Genomic DNA, 25,544 nt, shown 5'->3' with positions numbered 1-25,544 from the left:
AAATATGCACTCAACACTGAATAATTCACAATAATAAAATGTGCAAATAAAATGTGCAAGTAAAATAAAATGTGCAATAATAGAAAAAAAAGTGTGTTGACAACAGATTGGAGTTAAATTGTACATGAGGCATATGAATGAGTGAGTTTTTTGGCAGGTTAAGTTGTTCATCAGTGTGATGCTCTGTGGGAAGAAAGTGTTCCGATGTCTGGTTGTTTTGACGTACATAGCTCTGTGACATCGAGCAGAGGAGAGGAGTTTGAACAGTGTGTCCAGGGTGTGGGGGGTCTGCAGAGATGTTACCATCTCCCTTCCTGGTCCTGGGCCGGTATAAGTCCTGGATGAAGGGCAGGCTGCCTCTGATGAATTTTGTTCTGCAGACCTGACGCTTCGTTGAAGTCTGTGCCTGTCATGTTTGGAGACACTGGGAAACCAGACAGCAATGGAGATGCACAGGACAGACTGGATGATGGATGTGTAGAAGATGATTAACAGTTCCTGGGATAGGTTGAACTTCCTGAGCTGTCTGAGGATGTACATCCTCTGCGGTGCCTTTTTTTCTGATGGAGTCTATGTGGGAGGTCCACTTCAGATCTTGGGAGATGGTGGATCCCAGGAACTGGAAAGTGTCCACAGAAGGTACAATGATGTTGAGGATGGGGGGCAGGGTGATGGTGGGTTCCTCCTGAAGTCTACTATCATCTCCACAGTCTTGAGGGGGTTTAGTTCCAGGTTATTCTGACCACACCAGAGTACCAACTGTTCCACCTCCTGTCTGTATGCAGCTTCATCACCATCCTGGATGAGACCAATGATGGTGATGTCGTCCACAAACTTCAGGAGTTTAACAGAGGGGTTCCCTGAGATGCAGTCCTTTGTGAAGAGGGAGAAGAGCAGTGGGGAGAGCACACACCCCTGAGGGGTGCCAGTGCTGATTGTACGTGTGCTGGATGTGTTCCTCCCCAGCCTCACCTGGTGTGTCCTGCCTGCCAGGAAGTTAGAGATCTACTGACAGGTGGGAGCTGGCACAAAGTCCAGAAGGGGGACAGACATAGAACTGCACTCTGTCTGTATACGTGTCAGTCACTTTCTTGTGCCCTTGATAACTTGACCAGAATTTATTGAATTGTCACCAAATTTGAATGTCAGAGAAGTTTTAATTTATGCATGATCAGGTTTCATGAGACTTTCTTGGTATCCCAGATTTACTGAATAGTGATGGTTTTAATTTCTAATTTCTTACCTAGTAGTAGCTGTAGTTTGTGTGTATCAGTATCAACTTGTTTTTTTCAGCCCTATTGCAACCAATCATGAACGCCTCATCAACTCCACAAAAAAATAATAAACAAAAACTGTCTATATAAATTATAAGTAACACACACAGTGCACACATAGACCTTGTGCACTGTAAAATAAAATAACTTGACTTTTCTTAAAAAAAAAAAGCAAAGTCGTTGCCTTAAAAAAAGTAATTTATGTTAACTTAGATACATTAGATTTGATTAACTAATTTTTTGTTAGTTCTCTGTACTCAAATGAAGTTAAATTATATTATAGTAACTTATTCATTTTGAGTTTGCAGTACTCAAACTTAAAAACCTAGATTATAGTAACTTGTTTATTTTGAGTTTACAGTAGTCATATAAATTAGATTACAGTAACTTATTTACTGTGAGCATCCAGTACACAAATGACAGCGTAATTCTCTTTAGTTTTGTTCATCCTTCATATTCAGGTCAATTTAATTTTCTTGAAGCTACAGCTAACTGCTAACTTTTAGTATTGACTCCGGTACACTGTCAGCTACACAAGCCATTTTTGCGTTTAAGCACCGCTGACACTTCTGAGGAAAAACAAAGGCGATCACAAATCCAACACAAACAACAAGTCAGGGCTTCTGTCTTTGAGCGCTCTGCCCACTGTTGTAAGGACAAGTCCTTTACTTTCAACATGGAACAGTACTGGCATGTCACATAGGACATTAAAAGCAAAGCAGTTTTGACTTATGGTTTTGATTTATAAACCAAACTAATTCCAGACAGTTTATCATCAATGAGTGAAAAACAGGTTGGAGAGAGCACTGGTGGTCCAAACACGGGCTCACCATGGACGTGTGTGGGCAGGAATGCGCAAAGTAAGTGAGGCAGATCTGCGCATGTCTGAAAGAATGCCCCAAAGGACACTGGATATGAAAAATTATTTTTTCTAATTTGTCTTAAATGAGAAACATCAAGTAAAGCAGGTCTTCCAGTCTCAAAGTATTACTTACTTACTTAAAATGAGTGTTCATAACAGGTTGATGAAAACTGAGTTTGGTTCACTTATCATACTTAATTCATTTGTATGTTAGCATTTACAGTGATAACTTTTAAATGTGAGATTCATAATCAGATGTGAATGCACATTTGTGAACCATCCTGCAGGTCTTGCTTTTGATTCAGATTCCTGTACTACCAACTACCAAAGACAAAGTTTTGGTATCATCACCAGCCACACATTCTGTCTATTCTTTAATTACAGCTTTACTTTCCTGTTTTGTTGTATATTCTGTCCTATATTTGTCCATGTAGTGGGCATCATGTTTATCCCTGTGGTTCTTAGCCTGAAGGGGGGTCCGCTTCACTTGCTTGTCCACTTGTCAGTGGCAGAGCGCACTGACCAGCATGACATTCCCAGTGTTGAGGAGGTGGAAAACACAACTGTGGATTATCACACATACAAAACAAAGTTACTCTTCTTGTTGACTTGTTGCATCAAAATTACCAACAACTAATCAGTTCATCCTCATTCTGTGCTTTTTTAATGGGGTGAATTACATGACAATGGCCTTTGTTGTTTTTGAGATATTGTCCACACAAGCTGGCACAACCTTCCAGCTTTAGGTTTTTCAAGCATAACTGCCAATATTGTGTTTATTCAAATCCAAATGTAGTAGCATGGTTCAGTCGGCATACCACCACCACCACCACCACAGGTGGTTACGTTTATTTCTAAATATAGTATCAAAGATAAAAGACATGCTTCAGTGAATATCTCCTAACAAATCAACCAAATTGATCAAGCCTACATGAAGCCAGTTTGAATGCCACAGTACAAATTACTGGCGAATGCTCAGTGCTCAAGTGGCAGATAGTATGGCTCCTTTAGGCTCCCACAAATGGCACTTTCAAGATAGTCCTGTAAGAAGTGTATGAATGGCTTACAAAATGCAATAATTAATCTCTCAAAAAGAATATTTGCTTTTCACTACAATTAAACAGAATTATGTGCAGCATTTAATTCAGAAATAACTGTAACACTGTGAAAATGAATTATTACCTGAGGCCATCAAATATGGCCATCAGTTATTGCAAAGACTTTGCGCCTGTCTGTGCTCAGCACAAGTCCAGTCCTATTACCGCCAGAGTCTTCAAATTCATAGTGAGCATTCTTGGGACACAGACCTTAGACAAGTTCAAACATGGCTAACCTTGACTTATTTTAAGAGGTTAAAATGTCACATTCTGTTTCATTTTGTTCTTTTTTTTTTTTTTTTTTGAGTGGTGGGGGTAACAGCCAGTCAGAGTAGAGCGGTACCATGACATCAGTGGCTGGTCTAGTTAGCTGCAAACTCCATTTGTGTGTAAATATAACCTCTTTGTCATATATTACATAAAAGCTAGTGTGAAATAAACACTTCTAATACTGAAAATGCTGTTTTTGTAACCTGATAACACCTCTGGAGTAATTTACAAGACATTTCGCGGACGTCAGCATGCACGCTAATATCTGCTAACTCAAAGCTAACTTCCACGCTTGTCAAAAGCTCATGTATACGCATACACACACCCTCCTGCAGACACCATTAAAACAAAAAATATTATTTATTAATTTATTTATTTATGATAGAGGGGGCTTATTGAACTTGTACAAATTGTATGTAAGACAATAGGATCCTAATAAGTAATTAAATAACTGCAAATTAAAAGAAGACAAAGCTGTGGGTATTTTAGCATTGTGTTATATTTTTTTGTAATAAGGAATGATTTGTTGAATGTGCAGTTATAGAGGTGCAAACAGTAACACTGCCACTTCTGTCCTGGACAGTCACGAAGGAAAAAGGGAGGAAGAAGGAGGAAGGGAAAGAGCATCTCTCCCCGCAGTGATAAAAAGAGGAGTGGGTTGGATGTCGCAACTCACAGGAGCGGAACATAAATGGCTGCTCTGATGTTGGAAAGGGCAGGTAGCACCATGAGGTGAGGGGGAGTCTAATGAAAATGGAAACTACAGGTCCTCAGATGATCATACATTGCACCAAAACTCACATTATAGGCAAGTGTGGGGTGTGGGATCTATAAAACAAAAAAAGGATCGCACTTTTCAGAATATTAACTACAACTCCAATTTCAATGAAGATGGACATTGTGTAAAATGTAAATGTTCAAAATGATCAAATATTTGCACCAAAAACAATAAAGTTTATCAGTTTGAACATGTAAATATCTTGTCTTTGTGGTGTATTCAATTGAATATATTTTGAAGAGGATTTGCAAATCATTGTATTCTGTTTCTATTTACATTTCACACAACGTCCCAACTTTATTGGAACTGGGGTTGTAGGTGTCGCTAAAAAAAAGCATTAGTCAGAAGTCCATGATCACTGAATTACAGACGCCCATACGGCTCTGTGAAGGTCACTACTCGGGATGTAATGGTTCAATGCAAAGCAAGTTGGTTTAATATTGAGCAGAATTCATTGATCAGAAAATGTCTCCTAATTAATTTGTCTGATAACGTGATCTATGCAGGTTTAACAAAAGAACAATGTAGTAATTAAATAATAGAAGCTGGACTCAGACATCTGTAACTATGAAATCCAACAAGATGTGCAATTCAGCAATGTTTTAATTTTTTTTTTAAAAACCTGCTGACGTCTCAAATGTGAGAATGATTGTTAAATCTAATGTTTCCCCACTGAGGCATCTTAGACACCTGCTATGTTTTCTTCCCTCTGTGCGCAGCCTGAACTGATGCAGCCATGCAAAGTGAAGGTGTTTAATCACATCTAAGCTCGTCTGCATTTGATACAGCTGGGACTGCTGATAATAACCATAGTAATAGATCAATTGTGAGCTCTTTTGAGACGTCGTGTGTACTGCGTGATTATAAATCCTTCTCACTGTGAATGAGCCAGCTGTGTATCTCATCTCATTTCTTTTGTCTCCTTGGGCAGCGTTCAGGGAACGTGCACTGAGTCACGTCAGATGGACCAGAATTACATTGTTTTTTCTCATTGACACAGACAATCAATGTTCAATGACAAGAACTTTTAAAAATATTTTAATACAAATTTTAGAAAAATTTAAGACAAAAATATTTAACAGAGACAATAGAGATAGGTAATGATGACTTGTTCAGGTGACAGTAGATTTAGTTGAAGAGCTCATATTGTACACCTTTTTTGAAAGTTAATATTGGCTATAAGATGGACCCATCATCCATTTGTCTATTCCTTATATTTTTTCCTACCCATCAGAAATTCCTTCATGATTTACACATGAGCAAACAATGACATATATATCACTGACTTGAATTGGAATCTTCCACCCATTATTTTGTGCCGCTTCTGTAGCTGAGCATGTGATAGTGTTGGGAATTTCAACTCCATGAAAAGACCCAGACCTTGTTGTTCCGGTCACTTCTTTGAGCTGTTCGAATGGATGGATTTTTTTTTTTGCAGCTCAAACACAGTTGAAATGCCTGTATTTTTCTGTTTGACAGAGGGCAGAACTGAGGTACATGCAAGAGTACACACATGCACCGAGCAGAGCCTTTTTGCAAGTTTGCGGAGGGTTCGTCACAGATTAAATCCAGTCAACCTGGGCAGCAAATGTATTTTAAAGCCCTCCAGTGCCCAAATTCCACAAGCTTATAAACCACACCCCAGTAATATGACACTTGTGTCCCCACAAGACTACAAAGGTTCATTTCTGCTTGCTGCCTCACCCGCCTCTCCATCTGTCACAGACTGTCCACTCTGACTCACATGAAAGGAGTGGATCTGATTTAAATATAGTCCTAATGGCACTCTCCCATGTCCTGTTCAACATTTCATCATATTTTGATTAAAAGATAACATTTTCACAGTCTTCTAGACAAATATATCAAACATACAGAAAGCTGAGACTGTTCTGAACATTTTGATATGAAGCACGTGGGCATTATTATAAAATAAAGTGCCTTAAAAGGGAATTACTTAAGGTATGAAAATATCAAGAAAATACTCTTAGGGCTCTAAGGGTTACAGTGGATTGTGACATTTTGTCAGTGATAAGATGAACGGTTCCACAGTAGGACTCGGAGTCCTTTGTAAGAACCAACATCCTTATGAAAGAACCATTCAGAAGAATGGGATCGTTTACAAGTCACACAACAGTACAGGATGAACAGTGATCTGAAACCAAGCAATCAAGCGATCAATTCCTGCTACCATTAGCCTAACAATTCACCATGATACAAGATCCTGAGCCACTTCTCTTCCAACGAACCATGCAGCATGTGGCAGGGTATCAAGTGCGTCACAGACTATAACACCAGGAATGCACAGTGTCCTGGGGATCCCTCTCTCCCAGTTACCCTGAACAGCTTCTACGCCCAGTTTGAGGATTCAAGTGCCCCCACCAGCTCTAGACTGACCACATCACTAAGCAAAGTCACCCCAGGGGCAGTTAGGAAGACCCCCTCCAGAGGATCAACCCCTGCAAAGCTGCAGGCCTGGGTAACATCCTGAGGCGGCTATGAAGACACTGTGCACACCAGCTGTCTGAGATGCTGACAGACATCCTGAACACCTCTCTGTCTCAGGCAGTTGTCCCCACATGCCAAAAGACTGCCACCATCCCCCATCCCCAAAGGTTCCACGGTGACAGGCCTGAATGACTATTCGGCCGCTAGCCCTCACCCCGATACTCATGTAATGCTTTGAGAAGCTGATCATGGCACACATTAAGGACCACACTGACATCACTGTGCACCCACACAGTACGCCTACTGCAAAAATAGATAAACAGACCACACCATCACACATGTGGTCTACACTGCCCTCAGTCACTTGGAGAACAGGTATTCCTACATCTGCATGCTCTTCACATCTGCCTTCAATACAATAATACCACAGACCCTGGTGCGTAAACCCAAAACACACAGATTGAGCACCTCTCTCTGCAACTGAGTCCTGGACTTTCTAACAGACAGGCCGCAGTCTGTAAAGGTCCACATTATCATCTCTTCCTCCATTATTCTCAGCACTGGCTCCCCGCAGGGCTGTGTGCTGAGCCCTCTCCTGTACACCCTGCTCACTTCCGATTGCACAGCAAAGCACCCATGCTGTCATATAGTGAAGTTGCTGACAGTGATGAGTCCTGCTACTGGTGGGACCTGAAAGGTTGGTGCAGAGACAACCTCTGCATCAACGTGAAGAAGATGAAAGTTATGACTGTGCACTTCAAGAAGAGCACAGAGCAAAACACCAGAACAGCAGCTGTGGAAGCAGCCAACAACTTCAGGTACCTGGATGTGAACCTCACCAAGGACTTCATCTGGAGCAACAACACTTCAGCCCTGGTCAAGAAGGCACATCAGCGCCTGTACTTTCTCAGGACGCTGAGGCATGCTGGACTTGACAGTTTTGTTCCGGTGGACTTCTATAGGTGCGTGGTGGAGAGTGTTGTGAGTTGTGTGCTCCTGCATCACTGAGTGGTATGGCAACTGCTCTGCAGAGGGTTGTGAATGCCACACAGGTGGGAGGCAGCCTACCCACCATCGCAGACAAATACATAAACAGATGCACAGAAAGGACCTCCAGAATCAAAAAAGACCCCGCACACGTGGCAAAGCACAATGTTTGTTCCTCTCCCTTCAAGCAGTAGGCTGCAGAGCATCAAGTGCCGAATCACCAGATTGAGGCACAGCTTCTATCCAGAGGCTGTGAGGCTGTTGAGTTCTCGTAGAGCACTAAGGCACTGTTGCTTCTTGCAAATGAATTATAGTGCCTTGGCCACATGCTTTTTATTCTTTTTTTTAACCTTGTTCTTGTTTATATTTACTAGTCTAGTTTATTTAACCCCAGAACCTTATGAACCTAATTTCGTATCATGTTGTGGAAGCATATCCAGTGCATCCGGAAAGTATTCGCAATGCTTCACTTTTAAAAACTTTAAAAAAATATCACGCATGCGCACGAAGGTTCAAGGTTGGCTGATGCAATCACACGTGATTCAAATCCATATGGTTTTTGCAAAAAATAAAAAGGTTGGATACTTTTCTAACAGATCTCGTATACACACTATCAAGAAGAAGAAGAAGAAGAAGAAGAAGGGCCTATATTGTCATTCTACATACACACAGCAAATTGTGTCCTCTGCATTTAACCCATCCTAATTACAGTTAGACCCAATCCAGCCACTAGGAGCAGTGGGCAGCCACAGCCCGGCGACCAACTCTAGATGTAGAGATGATGCCTTGGTCAGGGGCAGAGAAAGGAACAGACCCTAAAAAACATGTTTTTGATTGTGGGCGGAAACTGGAGTACCAGGAGGAAACCCACACAGACATGCTAACTCCACACAGAATGGGCGAGCGATCCCACAACCTTCTACTGTGAGGCATCAGTGCTAAGCAGTAAGCCATCATACTAAGAATACTGTATCATCACACCAAGAATCACCATAAAGTGATCACAAATAACACTATAAATTAGTTATATACAGTTTTTTGCAGAGGTCTTTGTGCTTCTGTTCATGTGCCAGAGTGAGCTTCTCCCCTGACTGTTACATTTAAAGGATAAATCATGTTCTGGTGGAGCACGATCACGAAAATCCATCAAGGAATCTGCAGCCAGCACGCCATATCTGTCAGCTGTGTCATAAGCTTGTCCAGGGTGGAAATGGGTCCTTTTTGAGCAGTACAAGAGCAGTGATGCCGGTAACGCGTTACTTAGTAACTCTAATCTGACCGTTACTCTAATCTGACCACTTTTTTTTAGTAACGAGTAATCTAACGCGTTAATCTTTCCAAATCAGTAATCAGATTAAAGTTACTTCTCCATGTCACTGTGCGTTACTATTATTTTTCATTGTGGGTCGATAGCAGCATTAAACTTGGTCCGTGGGCAGGAGGTCGGGGTTCGACTGAACTGACCACTTTAAGTGAGCTGTGAGCTTTTCATCCACGGTTTTTTGCAGCAGCTACGACTCGTCCTCACCTCTTAAAGCGCGGTGATCAGCACACCTGCACTGAGCTTTACAAAGACATTTTTATACTTTTTTCCTCCTTTATTTAGAATTCTGAGCTGAGCCGCTCTGTATCTGGTCGTTAAAAACAGCTGATCCTCCACGACGTGTCAACAACTAACACTATTTTCCACTCAAATGCACCTAAACTCTCTTTCTGAGGACCACATGATGTGAAAATGCAATAAAACTTTCTTACCTGTAAATCTGGTCATGTTTTCTGCATAAATAAATGTTATCCATTCTTTGTGCTCAAACGCCAAAGCAGGGGCGAATCCAGATGGAATGAGGGAGTGGGGCAGGGATGTGCCCCCCCCTCACAACACCCCTAGATTAAAGGTCCAGTTTTGAAGCTGTTTTTTACTACAACTACTAATATTGCTTAAAATAATAATAATTTCGACAAGTAAAATGTTTAGAGAGAATTTAAATGTTAGAAAAATGTTAGAATTTAATAGTTACATTTATAAACAATGTAGGTTCGAAATTGCAAGTTTTACTGTTACAGTGCTGTCAACAGTTAAATATGAGGTCAAGAAAGAGGTGTTTATTTTACTTTTTATAAAACAAGTATTTATTTTCATTGAAGTCAAGAAAGGGTGACTATAAAGTGAGTTTTGGAAAAACAGGTATCATTGTCATGTTGAGGTGGCAGAGGGTTGTTGTCGGCAGCTGGGAAAAGTAACTAAAAAAGTAACTAGTAATCTAACTTAATTACTTTTACAATTGAGTAATCAGTAAAGTAACTAAGTTACTTTTTCAAGGAGTAATCAGTAATCAGTAATTGGATTACTTTTTAAAAGTAACTGTGGCAACACTGTACAAGAGGCACAGCAATGTACAAAAAGTACTGTGTACTGTGTAGAAATGAAGAATAGGAAACATGGTGCATATTTTTAACTCTACTGTGCAGTAGACTGCTTTAATAAACTGATTGGGTGACAGCTGCCTACACTAATGGGCTAACTACATGTTGTAATTGAAAGGATGAGGAGACAGAGTACTCAACCATCTACCGCTAAATGGTAATTCAAGATGAAGACCATCTTATTTCCTCTGCTGGAGTTCACAACTACACATCAATCAACACACCGGGCTCTTGTTGGCCCAATGGATTGTAGACTGTGTAATTCTGTTTGATATTTCCATTCAGGCTCCACTTCAGCACTTCCTTTAGTGGCACAATGACACAATGTTTGTTTGCATTTGGTAACAACAATGCATTGTTTTCCCTTCACTGCGCCCCTATTCTTGGAATCAGTGAGGTTTATACACACACACACACACACACACACACACACACACACACACACACACACACACACACACACACACACACACACACACACACACACACACACACACACACACACACACACACACATATATATAAGTTACAGCTAATCTCCAACTTTCAGTACTGTCTTCAGTACACTCTCAGCTACTGAGAAATCAATTTTGAGTTTAAACACCACCAACGCTTCTGATAGAATCAAGGGTGATCACAAACCCAAGCACAACCAATGAGTCAGCGCTTCAGTCTTCGTGCGCCCTGCCCACTGCTGTAGGAAAGCGTCATTTACCTTGACAGCATACAGTGGGCCACCCGTGAGGCAGACGTCTTGAAAAGGAAAGCAGGCTTGACTTATGGTTTTGATTTATAAACCAAATTAATCTAGATAGTTTAACCCCTTAACGCCCATCGTCGCATATATGCTACAATCTCTGACTCAAATATGCAACTTACCAAATTGACCTGTATGCCCGTTGTCGCAAATCTGCAACATACCATCATTATTATTATAACATTATAACATAAAGTCATTACCAGAATACCCAATATTACTATCTAGTTTTTGTGCAAAAGTGAAATGAATAATCTACTTAAGGCAAAAACACACACAAAACATTTTTTTATATACAGCTATATAAATTCGGGCGTTAAGGGGTTAACTACATTAATGTGAAGTCATTTGTACAAAGTGAAAATATAACACGTATCTTTTAATTTTAAAGTAATGCACTAATTCTGAAGTTTTGAACATATTAACACACACAGATGCCCAACTGCATTATGGGTAAACTGAGCCTCAATTTCAGTTCAATTTATTCACTCTATATAGCGCAAAATCACAACAGTCACCTCAAGGCTCTTCACACAAAACAATTCAGAAAACAAAATAAAATGAATTAAAAGATTACAAAGCATAGTAAAAGAGTAAAAAAGTAAAAAGCATAGTAACATAATATGCCAGTATGTAATATGCTATCCAGTAGATGGCAGTGTTCTATGCATTTTTACCCATCTACTGGATGGCAGTGTGAATGACGTCTGGTTATATCACACGGTTGTTGCTGCCTGGCTGAATCACAACTTAAATAGAATTTTCAGTTTTGCAAATGCTTTTTTAACAAATGAAAAAAAAAATGACATGTTTTACAAATACACATTTATATGTAAAAATCAACACACACGTTATGTTTTGTGTTGGCTAAATGTATCAACCAATCAGTGATCACAGGCTCAGTTTATATATATATATATATATATATATATATATATATATATATATAGAGAGAGAGAGAGAGAGAGAGAGAGAGAGAGAGGAGAGAGAGAGAGAGAGAGAGAGGAGAAGCTGTAGCATGTTTCCTTTTTAAATACCAATGGAAGCCATTTCCTGCAACTTCAGGCAGAAGATGAAGGAAAAACATTGTCTGAAAAAATGAGACTGTGCTTGGTGGCCCAAAAATTGAAAATAATAATAATAATAATAATAATAATAATGAATTAATAATAATAAATTAAATAAATAAATAAATAAACTTCTGTGCAAGTATCGATCTTGCTTGCTTATGTTGTATTTGTATGAGTGCTTTTTTTATACTTTAATTTTTTTTTCACACATAAATAAATTTTGAGCTGTTTTTGCAATGAAAATCTCTTTATTTACAGTGAGCTTTATTTCTTCCGTCTGCTTGGCATCCCTCCTCCCCACTGTGGTCACTGAGCACAGCATCCTGGAGGTTGTGATGGTGCTCTTTCACAGATGGTGGATACCACCAGAGATGGCACGAAAAACAACAAAATAGTTCTATGGTCCCCAGGCTTTGTTTCTCTCTTGCGCCTCCTCACGATTCACATGAACAGAGAGTCAGCTGAAGGTGTTTGTGAAATTTTCTCTCAAATCTTTGCGTTATGTCAGATATTCCACCAATAGCAGTACTGTTTTTTTGTTTGACAGTTAACCAGACAAATGACATGTGAGTCTTGCATACTGAACTATCGCAAGATGCCTGCTTTATGAGATTCCACCAATAACAGCATTTTATTTTTTGAGTAACAGTTAACCAGACCAATGATATTCAAGTCTTGCACACTAAGTCATGGGGAGATACCTGCTTTAAGTGTTTACACAGGAAATCAATGGAGACAAGAGAAATCACTCTGCGTGGCTACAAATGGACAAATTTCAATAAATAGTCAGGAGGCAGTCAGGAGGCGTGGAACGATCTACGGGGACTCCCCGGTGTCGCAGACTGAAGGTTCCCCCCTAAAAATTGGTCTGCCCTGCCTCCACTGCGCATGTGTCATTTCTGAGCTCAGCAGCTCATCTGAGACAGAGTCTCTGCACCCAAAGTGATCAAATGGATTAATGGGATTATTAATTATCACATGACAAGGTAAAACCTCTTAAATCATTCTAAATTCAGATTTAAGCAGAAACGAGGCAATACTGGGTGACGCTTTGAAATGACTGACGTGCAATGAATGCATCAGCTAGCAGCTCGTGTAGCTGCGGCGCTCTGATTAATTCCTCCGTCTTTTATGATGAAATAATGCAGAATTTATGTGGAGATTGCTGTACAAAAGCTTCAGATATCTGTCGCTAAGATAGATGATGACTGGTGTGCAGTTTTAAGCAGAAATGAGGTGATAATCCATGAACCGCGACTGATGACCCACGCACAGTGAAGGCAGGATGGACCGATTTTTAGGTGGGACCGTTCGGTCGGTGCCACCGGCACCAATTAGGCGCACGTATTTCCTTGAATAAACGCCTGACCTTGAATAGGGACCTGCCAAAAAAAATTCATCTGCAAAAAAATTAATGCCTGCCTTAAATAAGCGCATTATGTGCATTAAAAAGTTTACATTTGGTCGAGCCACTCTTTTCTATGTCCACTGGGGAGTGGTACCTTAAAATCCTAAAGCCTGATTTATGCTTCTCCAGCTCTGTAACACCGTGGCCATGCAATGACATCAATGTGCGCATGACCCTTTTAAAGCTCTCTGTCGCGTTGGTGGGAATCTTATTGCAATTTACCACAGGAACAGTGGCTTTTTTTGGATTAATTTGTTCCTCAGTGAGCTGCACTTCTTTATACAATCATCATCTTCCAAACCAACGTTATGGTACATGCAATTTTCCTTCATGAATTGCGGGTCATTTGAGCTTCTTTTTCTGACTCCGTGTTGTAAAGTTGGTCATATTTACTGACTTTTCTGCCAAATATATTTGATCCATGATCGAAATGTAATCGATGTCCTAACTGCAAAAACTATTAAAATATGATGAGAGGGGAAGGGAAATGTAACAGTGACAATTCACAGCCCTTGTGGTCTCTGTCGTTTAGCAGGTGCACATCAGGCTATGAAGAGGGTCCTATCTATCTATCTATCTATCTATCTATCTATCTATCTATCTATCTATCTATCTATCTATCTATCTATCTATCTATCTATCTATCTATCTATCTATCTATCTATCTATCTATCTATCTATCTATCTATCTATCTATCTATCTATCTATCTATCTATCTATCTATCTATCTATCTATCTATCTATCTATCTATCTATCTATCTATCTATCTATCTATCTATCTATCTATCTATCTATCTATCTATCTATCTATCTATCTATCTATCTATCTATCTATCTATCTATCTATCTATCTATCTATCTATCTATCTATCTATCTATCTACTATCTATCTATCTATCTATCTATCTATCTATCTATCTATCTATCTATCTATCTATCTATCTATCTATCTATCTATCTATCTATCTATCTATCTATCTATCTATCTATCTATCTATCTATCTATCTATCTATCTATCTATCTATCTATCTATCTATCTATCTATCTATCTATCTATCTATCTATCTATCTATCTATCTATCTATCTATCTATCTATCTATCTATCTATCTATCTATCTATCTATCTATCATCTACAGTGAGGAAAATAAGTATTGGAACACCCTGCGGTTTTGCAAGTTCTCCCACTTAGAAATCATGGAGGGGTCTGAAATTTTCATCTTAGGTGCATGTCCACTGTGAGAAACATAATGTTTAAAAAAAAATTCTGGAAATCACAATGTATGATTTTTTAATAATTTATTTGTATGTTACTGCTGCAAATAAGTATTTGAACACCTGTGAAAATCAACGTTAATATTTGGCACAGTAGCCTTTGTTTGCAATTACAGAGGTCAAACGTTTCCTGTAGTTTTTCACCAGGTTTGCACGTAATGCAGCAGGGATTTTGGTCCACTCCTCCATACAGATCTTCTCTAGAACTTTCAGGTTTGGAGTTTAAGCAAGATTTTCTATTGAGTTGAGGTCTGGAGACTGGCCAGGCCACTCCAGGACCTTGAAATGCTTCTTACGGAGCCCCTCCTTAGTTGCCCTGGCTGTGTGTTTGGGGTCATTGTCATGCTGGAAGACCCAGCCATGACCCATCTTCAATGCTCTTACTGAGGGAAGGAGGTTGTGGTCCCAGGGACTCCAAGAAGGTCGGGTACTCTGCACTGCCGCTCGGCTCGTAGGCCGAGACAACAGTGAGAGACCTGTCTCCGACCCGAAGGCGTAGGGACGCGACCCTCTCATTCACCGGCATGAACTCCAACACATGGCAACTGAGCTGGGGAGCAATAAGCAATGCGACCCCAGCTCTCCACCTCTCCCCGTGGGCAACGCCAGAAAAGTGGAGCATCCAGCCCCTCTCCAGGAGTTGGGTACCAGAGCCCAAGCTGTGCGTGGAGGTGAGTCCGACTATCTCTAGTCGGTATCTCTCAACCTCCCGCACAAGCTCAGGCTCCTTCCCCCCCAGCGAGAGAATAGTGGCTCTGAGAGAGTCTTAGAGGCATCATCTTCAGTTAATGAGGCTCATCTCTGAGTGTGGCACTAATTTCAAGATGTTCAAAATTTAGCAACAACAACGTGGGGCAGTTTGTGTACGAATTACTACGAGGACTAACACGGATTATAGAGGTATGTTTGTGGTGAGGATGAGGCTGTAAAAGCCCATTATCCAAGCGCTTACCAGCTACAAGGACCAGGAGAAGCTATTTTTGGAGAGGCTCAGCCCTCTTGCGCACACAATTCCACCTGCTTTTTGCCTCCCTCTCTCCAGCTCCATGACGTGGAGAACGGATTTGAAGCCGCTAAAAGGTAATTATTCGTAATGTTTTTATTTTAATAGCTTGGTAAAACAGTTGCATGCTCATTCATTCTATATAATCAACTGTAAAAGTATGTCTATGATACATTTAATATCTTGTTAATGGATCAGGAGCTCTGCTGTGTGTGTGCACTGACGCAATTTCTCGTGCTCAAAACTAGCATTTAGGCAGAACGCTAAATGATTTTGCAGTCAATAATGGATGAACACAAAGTTAAAAGTTGGATCATAGTGTGAAAATGACTGTGTTTAAAGCCGCAGAAGAAATAAAGCCAGCAAGTCACAGATGGAAAGGAAGCCAGTGAGAAGGAGCGCAGAGGCGGGTGTCCAGGAATGCAGAACGGCAACGCGCGGAAAAGAGCAATTTTGCAGACATAAACGGACGAACACAAAGTTAAAAGTGGGATCACGGTGTCAAAAGAAATAAAGCCAGCGAGAGGAAGCACAGAGGTGGTGGTCCAGGAACCCGTGGTTCGGTTCTAGCTGGTCTGGTGCATTTAATGACTCTGGAACACAGGTGGATAGCAGCCTGACACATGGCGCACACCCGCCAGACTGTACAGGAGCGTCTGCTTTTGGACTGCATTTAAAAAATGTGACAGCATCTTGAATGGATGCTGTGAATTGAAAACCCACACTTAAAGGGACCAACTGTGGGAGGGCTGGAGCTTTGGACCAAACCCATGCCTAAATGTGCACCAACGTTGTGTTACACGGCGCTACATGGATCATATGTGGCTTGACGTGGATCATATATGGTGACACAAGCCATTCGAGGCTGGACGGGGCTCAAATGACAGGTCGGTCGTGGCTCACTAGAGGCTGATACATGGCACATGTGAGGTACAGAGAGGCACATAGAGGCACCTTAGTAGCGGATACATGATGGCTTAAAACGTGGAACATTCTTCAAATAATCGGTGACACACCCATTATTCATGGTTATTATTCAGTGGGACCGAGGCTTTAGTGATGGTCTGGTTTGGTTGGGGTTTGAACTGAGGAACCTCTAGTCTAAAGCTCAACTCTTAACCACTAAACCATCACCTTTAACATTTGAATCCATCAGTACGAGGTCAGCCTTTATCAATTAATCAATCAAACTTTATTTATAGAACACTTTTCACCCAAATAAAATGCAACACAAAGTGTTTTCATAATATAATGGTGCCAAAGACCCCACCTAACCATCCTCCCCATGCCAACGCACACATGCACGCACTAGCTCTGTGCTTTAAAACAGCATTCACTAAAATTCATTAAAGATTACTAGTAAAAGGTAAAATTAATTTTGAAAGCCAACATAAAAAGACAAGTCTTAAGTTTGCTCTTAAAAATATAAACACTCTCAATCCTCAGGCAGCCTGTTCCACAAATTTGGACCATAATAACAAAAAAACACTGACCTAAATAACCCACTCCAATCCCTAACAAGTCCAAAATGCATTGACCACTTATCTCAAAGATGATCAATAGAAGTGCATTTAAACACAACTAGGAGCATCAATCCTTCTAAAGGCAATTGACCACTGTGTCACACAATTGGCCACTCAGCTGTGAAAGTTGGTTTTCCATTAGAGGGCTCCAGCTTAGAAAACTGCTACCATGCTTTATTTGTTACAACTGTGGTTGTACACCTGTGGTTTTATCATTTATCTTCATTAAATAACTCATTTACATAAAAAGCCATTTATTTAATGGTCCTTGTGACTCTTACCTCTTACAGCCTGACTAATAGCACTATAGAGCTGCTAGTGATGATGTGAGTTTGTTTGACACGCAATGTCTAATCGATACACAGGAAATGCGTCAAAACACCTAAAATGCCAGCAGGTATTCACAGGCTCAAAGACAGGCACACAGGAAAGATCAATAAGCCAGTTTCATTAAAAAAAGGAGATAGTGAGCTCTTTGAAGGCTTCAGGGTCAGTAATGACAAACATCTTCTTGATATGCAGGATAACAGCTAATATTGTGGGAGCAGAAAAAAGATGTGGACACAAATAAAATACAGAGTACAAAAACACTGTGCAGTATCTCTGTTAAAGCACACAGGAAAGTTTCATTATCAAAAGTCTCAAACAGAACAGCTTCCAAATACTTTCATATTGAAAACCCAAAACTGACATATTTTATCATGCAAACACCACTAAATATTTGCTTGTGAAACCATTTTGAATAGAAATGTGTTGCTTAATAAAAACTGAAGATGCCGTATGTAATGCACAGTGTCCCCACTCACTCCTCCAACACCCTGATAAAGTTTGCTGATGACAATATGGTGGTAGGCCTTATCAGGAACAACAACGAGACCTGGTACAGGGAGGAGGTCAAACACCTGTCATAGTGGTGTGCAGACAAAATCAACTACCATTTGCCCTTCCACATTACTGTCTTTGATATCATATCTACCTATTACTTCCTCACGACCTCTGTTCCCTTCACCAACTTGCCCACTGACGTCCACTCTTCTCTCCACCACCTCATCTAACTCACTCCAGGAAGCTTCTTTTTCCATCTCACAACCTACCTGTAGGGCATATGCACTGATGATATTCATCATCACCCCTTAAATTTCCAACTTCACACTCATCACCCCATTAGACACTCACTTAACCTCCAAAATACTTTTAACATACTCTTCGAGTGCTTTGAGTGAATGAGAAATGATTCTTTGTCCTTTTTCTTCCATCTTCCCATGTAGATATGAAGGGCTCATTCTACGCTTATAGAAACACACAGATTCATTGTTGCAGGTAAAATTTACCCTAATGAACAGATGTTATGAAGGCTATATTCCATTTCTATGAATAAACACCCCGGGATCCTACACATTGTAGCTTTAATCCTGGATGAAATAAATGCATAAATAAATGAACAACATAAATTTCAAATAAAGGTGGTGTGACCTCGGGTTCAATGAGTAAAAGTCCAACCATGTGTTGTTTCTACAGGTGCACCTAAAACAGGTGAATTCACTGATTAGCTCATCTACTTGCAAGCTCAACTAATTGCAATCAGCTGGTTTAGCGGGTGGATGGAACAAATATGTGGTAGGACTTTTACTCACTGAAGGTGGGATTACCCACCTCTGCAAATAACACCAGTATTACATTATCATCACTTATTTAATTCAAATTAAACATTTATTAAAACACACTGAAAAGTCTAAAAGTAGTTACAGTGACCCCTACATGCTGCTTATTACACCCAGTATATGCCAAAGTGATTTGAATGAACTGACATTTTAACAGTAGGCATTAGTGCCCATAATACGGGAGATAAAAAACTAATATAACTGCTCCCGTGTGTGGCCTGCAACCATGTTTACATATTTGGCTTGTACCAGGCAACTAATGTCAATAAACAGACAACTTGTCTCACAGCGTTTTTCCAGATCCAAAATAACCTCATAAATCAGTCTGTGTGCCAAACTCACTGTGTGATCACAGCTAGGAATGCACAGAGTGTAACAACTAGAGCGCTGGATAGTAGTGTTTTCAACAGCATTTGCTTTGTTTTTCCAAAGCTTCAACTTTATAAGAAATTTCCTTCAAAATGCATGATATAATCTTACCTGGTCCTCAAAGGACAAGGCCTGGCCAACATCACGAGGGAACCCGTCTATGACGATCCCATTGGCATCTGGGATCTTCATAATCTTCTGCTTGATCTCAGTAATCGTGGTTTCCTTTAAAATACACAGTGAGGTCATTAAAAATTACTGTTCAGTGGCTTGGTTTGTATATAAATGTCTAAATTCTGTATCTGCAGGTGCATTTAAAAACAAGCAACATACTGACTGTAGCTTGTAACTATGACATTTATAGGTTGATGTACAATCCTGAACCATTCAGCAGGTACCTGTTTTTTCCCCATTTTCAACAAAGCATGTGATGTGCAGCTTTTCATGTCCCTGAAAGTGTTCAAAACAAGTGTTTCAAAGGATTCAAAATGAAATCTGAAGATAGATCGCAGTGGCAGGAAATAATGGTAAGCTAAGAATTTAGAATGGAAGATGTCCTCGGAGAACAAGGAATGGAAAGGTATGCGTATATTGTGGCTCTGATTAATTTTCTTAAAGAATGTAGCCTAACTAAAATAATTTTATTTTAGTAATTTTATGTATGTATGTATTTATTTATTTATTTATTTTTGAGATAAGAATTATAATCCCTCTGGTTAATGTCAGTTCCAATTTTCCAGGTAACTACAAGAAGGATTCAAAATGTTTCCAAGCCATGTTTAGAATTCGCCATTGCAAATTTGTAGTACCAAAGAAAAGTTCTGGCACTATCCCCAGCCACACCACATATGTTCCTTAATTCTGGTTTTACTTTCTGTTGCGCATTTCCTCTTATATTGTGATTTCTCCCTTGTCATGTGGACTGTGTGCAACTGATATTAGTTGCAAAATGCCAGCTAACTATAATAAGAAGGATTGTAAACATTTATAAGCAGTGTTTTGAGGTAACAACACTAATTTGCAGCAACAACGATAAAGATTTGTCTCTATCTCCAGCAACATGTTCTATCAGTTCTTTCATCCCAGTTTTACTGTACTTTCCCATTCCATTTATAAGTAGCGGCCATCATGTTTGCTGGGTTCATGCTGCCTGGAGCTCAAATCTGGATATGTTTTTGTTTGTCTGTCCACCTATTTAACATCACCTTCTTGCAGTTTTGAAGGATTTCACCTGATACATCTATTGGTGTCTTCCACAAATTTAAACATGCATATCCTGTTCCAACACATTTGAAGTATATAGGAACGGTGTGTTATTCGGGACAGGAAATGCATGCTTTGCCATGCAAAGCAGAGGAGTGCTTTGGACGGCAGCAGCCTGAAATCGGTCTGTGAGTGTGTGAATGGATATATAGGAGGTATCTTTGTAAAGTACTTGGAGTGTAGATCAAAAAGGAATTACACCTGAAACACTGAAATTGTTATTTTCCATGACTTTGAAATTACAAAATCGATTCCAACTCCAAATGCCTATATATAGGAATAGTGTGTTATTACTCTGTAAAGCACCTCCATCTGGAGGTTTGGTAAAATTATACCTGAAACATCAACAGCACTACAGGAATGATGTTGTCCCATATATGGCCACCATTTAAAAGCTTAGTATAATTACCCCTGACAAAAAAAAAATACTTTCTGTCTTTCATGGGTTTTAAGACACAAAATCCCTCCCAACCTCTTTTCCTTATATGGGAATAGTGGTATGGCCTACCTATGCTTTTAAAGATTATGCATATAACTAGAGAGAGATTTAAATACTGACAAGAGAATCTTCACTCTGTGGTGAAGGTTAGCTTCAGTCGCAGCTAATCCGCTAACTGAAAAGCTTATTGTGATAACGCTAAACTGATAAACTGCTAAAGCATTTAGCTGAACTGACTGCTAATCGCTAACTTTTGGGTCATTCCATCTGAAATCACCCAGTTTTGAAGAAAATTCCCAGGCCACCCCTCAGCTTTGTTCTGTCAATTTTATATGTTCATCACATTCCAAAGTTAGGGTGAAATGCCAAATATTAGGTCTGTATCTTGAAAACGTTTTAAGTTACAGCCTTTGGAAATTTTTGTGAATTTTTCACATATCATGAAAATGGTGTTTTCTACCAACTTTGCATGTTAAAAATGAGCTCCCTACTTACTAAGTAATGCGTTACTCTAATCTGACCACTTTTTTTAGTAACGAGTAATCTAACGCGTTAATCTTTCCAAATCAGTAATCAGATTAAAGTTACTTCTCCAAGTCACTGTGCGTTACTATTATTTTTGCATTGTGGGTCGATAGCAGCATTAAACTTGGTTCGTGGACAGGGGGTCGAGGTTTGACTGAACTGCCCACTTTAAGCGAGCTGTGAGGTTTTCATCCGCAGTTTTTTTACAGCAGCTCGACTCGTCCTCACCTCTTAAAGTGCGGTGACAACAGCACACCTGCACTGAGCTTTACAAAGACATTTTATGCTTTTTTCTCCTTTATTTAGAATTCTGAGCTGAGCCTCTCCGTATCTGTGCGCTAAAAACAGCTGATCCTCTCCGACGTGTCAACAACTAACACTATTTTCCACTCAAATGCACCTAAACTCTCTTTCTGAGGACCACATGATGTGAAAACTTTACCTGTAAATCTGGGCATGTTTTCTGCATAAATAAATGTTATCCATTCTTTGTGCTCAAATGCCAAAGCAGGGGCGAATCCAGATGGAATGGGGGCGTGGGGCAAGGAAGTGCCCCCACAACACCCCTAAATTAAAGGTCCAGTTTTGAAGCCTTTTTTTACTACAACTACTAATACTACTTATAATAATAATTTTGACAAGTAATATGTTTAGAGAGAATTTAAATGTTAGAAAAATGTTAGAATTTAATAGTTACATTTATAAACAATGTAGGTTAGAAATTGCAAGTTTTACTGTTACAGTGCTGTCAACAGTTAAATAGGGTTGAGGGTTGTTGTCGGCAGCTGGGGAAAGTGACTAAAAAAGTAACTAGTACTCTAACTTAGTTACTTTTACAATTGAGTAATCAGTAAAGTAACTAAGTTACTTTTTCAAGGAGTAATCAGTAATCAGTAATTGGATTACTTTTTCAAAGTAACTATGGCAACACTGTATAAGTATAATTTATACTTATATAAGTATAATTTTACTGCATTGTGTACATGGTGTGAAAAATTTGACAACAATCTTGTGTGATTTATAGCACGGCAACAATGAGGCACAGCAGGAATCACAAATTGGCGTCGGGTAACTTTATATTGTGTGGGTGTGGCATCCAGTCATGCTAAGTACTGTTAAGTTGCCTCAACTTGCGAACAAACTACTTCCTTTCTGCGTCCTGTGCTCGACGCAGAAAAAATTAAACATGTTTAATTTTTGGCATCCGTTTTGCATCGGCCTTTGCGTCCCTCATGCTGTTGTGGCATTAGCCTGCATCAATTCAGCAGTAGGTTGCATCAATTTGGTGTCATTATGATGCTGCATGACGCAACTTCAAGCAGGCCCGGTATGAAAGGGGCTTAAAGGTACGGTTGCAAGCGACAGCAAGCAACAGCAAGCGACAGCAAGCGACAGCAAGCGACAGCAAGCGACAGCGGCAAAGCGGCGGCTTGCTATTCAGTCAGAGTGGCTGTTTTGCAGTGGCAAGAGACAATAGTTACTCTGCCACCAGCTAGGTTAGACGTGGGGCCAAAATAGACTTGAAGTGTATTTCCTGCAAATATTGAGCGACGCAGCAAGGCGACTGCCAACCTGAGAGAATAGTGTAATGTCAGCTGGCTGTTCACTCAAACAAATTTATCCAAGATGGCGGAAAACACTCTGAAAATTCTACATTTCTGTATAAATCTAATATGTTTCTTATATATTTTGTAAACGTTAGCAATAAATAAACACTTCTAAATCTAGTGGAAATGAATTGGTCCACTAATGCTTGTCAAACTTATCTGAAATGCTAATCTGCAAAACAAAAAGTTAGCATCGCTATTTAGCCCTTAGCTGATTAGCTGATCTGTGGTATTCACTGAATAAATGCTAACAAATTGACATCCTACATTTTTTAAGCCAGCTGGATTGACGGTGGACATTTTTGAAGGCTGACTTTCAGGAACACAGGAGCTACAATGCAAAGACCCTGAGATGAACATCAAACAGTAATGAACAGATGATTTGTATCCATAAATAATGAAAGAAGAACTGAAATATTTGAATGGAACACGTCATTCATGTGTTTATCCACTTTTAGAGTCAGATGTCAGAATGCAGTAAAACAACCACTGTGAGTGCACTTTGAGCTTGGAGACTGCCAGCATCATTTAGCATCACTTCCTCATGGATGAAGAAGGTCACCATGTTTAAATTTTTTTTTTCTTAAGGCACACTGAATGCATCACATGATACAAAACAGATACACAAGCACCACTCAGATCTAAAAATACCCTGTCAGTGGTCATGCCAAATGCTGACTGATACAGAAATTTAACTTCCATCCACCCACAGAGTGGGTGCCTGCAGTCAATTAAACTTAATCTAAATACTATCAAACAGATTCATGTGTGGCAATACAAATTTAAAAAGTAATCTGGAAAAAAAATAGCACTTTGATGCATTGCTTTGTTTGATGTTAATACAACACCTGGAATGCCGGGTGCAAAGGATTCTACGGAATGATGTTAAAAGAAATCAGACATGCCTCATGAAAGCATTAGGAGCACTATTGGAAAAGGTCTGCTGGAGATCAGCCTATTAAATCAAGGCAAAGTTTGTGTTCTACATTCATATAAAATCAATCAATCAATCAAGCGGTATTGTATCACTTCCTGTTCCGGAGCACAGCTGTGTTTTTCTGTATCTGTTAGCTGTTTAATCTGCGCAGTTAGATTGATCTAGTTATCTAGATTACGATTTGTTTCCCAGTGTAATCTTTACGTGCCTTAACTAAAGCACTCCTTCTGCTGAATCACCTCTAAATTATTTACACATTATTCACTTTGCGTGTTTTTAGGAATCCGCAAGCTTAGCGCAGATACTAGCTCTTAGCCGATTTAGCATGGCGGCTTCTCCTGTCTCTCCCGCACTTTTCTGCTCTGGGTGTGAAATGTTTAGTTATTCCTCGGCCTCCTTTAGCAGTAATGGTACTTGTAATAAGTGTAGCTTATTCGTAGCTTTGGAGGCCAGGCTGGGCGAATTGGAGACTCGGCTCCGCACCGTGGAAAATTCTACAGCTAGCCAGGCCCCTGTAGTCGGTGCGGACCAAGGTAGCTTAGCCGCCGTTAGTTACCCCCTGGCAGATCCCGAGCAGCCGGGAAAGCAGGCCGACTGGGTGACTGTGAGGAGGAAGCGTAGTTCTAAACAGAAGCCCCGTGTACACCGCCAACCCGTTCACATTTCTAACCGTTTTTCCCCACTCGGCGACACACCCGCCGAGGATCAAACTCTGGTTATTGGCGACTCTGTTTTGAGAAATGTGAAGTTAGCGACACCAGCAACCATAGTCAATTGTCAGGAAATTTGAAACTGCTGGCTAAGGCTAAGCGTAAATTTGGTAAGATTGTAATTCACGTCGGCAGTAATGACACCCGGTTACGCCAATCGGAGGTCACTAAAATTAACATTAAATCGGTGTGTAACTTTGCAAAAACAATGTCGGACTCTGTAGTTTTCTCTGGGCCCCTCCCCAATCGGACCGGGAGTGACATGTTTAGCCGCATGTTCTCCTTGAATTGCTGGCTGTCTGAGTGGTGTCCAAAAAATGAGGTGGGCTTCATAGATAATTGGCAAAGCTTCTGGGGAAAACCTGGTCTTGTTAGGAGAGACGGCATCCATCCCACTTTGGATGGAGCAGCTCTCATTTCTAGAAATCTGGCCAATTTTCTTAAATCCTCCAAACCGTGACTATCCAGGGTTGGGACCAGGAAGCAGAGTTGTAGTCTTACACACCTCTCTGCAGCTTCTCTCCCCCTGCCATCCCCTCATTACCCCATCCCCGTAGAGACGGTGCCTGCTCCCAGACTACCAATAACCAGCAAAAATCTATTTAAGCATAAAAATCCAAAAAGAAAAAATAATATAGCACCTTCAACTGCACCACAGACTAAAACAGTTAAATGTGGTCTATTAAACATTAGGTCTCTCTCTTCTAAGTCCCTGTTGGTAAATGATATAATAATTGATCAACATATTGATTTATTCTGCCTTACAGAAACCTGGTTACAGCAGGATGAATATGTTAGTTTAAATGAGTCAACACCCCCGAGTCACACTAACTGTCAGAATGCTCGTAGCACGGGCCG

General features: G+C 40.1%; 1 protein-coding gene across 1 annotated transcript in view; it reads right to left on the bottom strand.

Annotated features, from left to right (window-relative positions):
- The window catches only part of ak5 (adenylate kinase 5), a 294,513-nt gene that overhangs the window by 187,621 nt on the left and 81,348 nt on the right, over window positions 1-25,544 (bottom strand). Inside the window, 1 exon segment of the mRNA XM_034183075.1 lies at window positions 19,317-19,430. Within this exon segment, the coding sequence (XP_034038966.1) occupies window positions 19,317-19,430 (114 nt within the window).

Source organism: Thalassophryne amazonica, chromosome 12, assembly GCF_902500255.1.
Source record: "Thalassophryne amazonica chromosome 12, fThaAma1.1, whole genome shotgun sequence".
Classification (NCBI taxonomy): domain Eukaryota; kingdom Metazoa; phylum Chordata; class Actinopteri; order Batrachoidiformes; family Batrachoididae; genus Thalassophryne; species Thalassophryne amazonica.
This window is presented reverse-complemented; position numbering and strand designations above follow the sequence as displayed.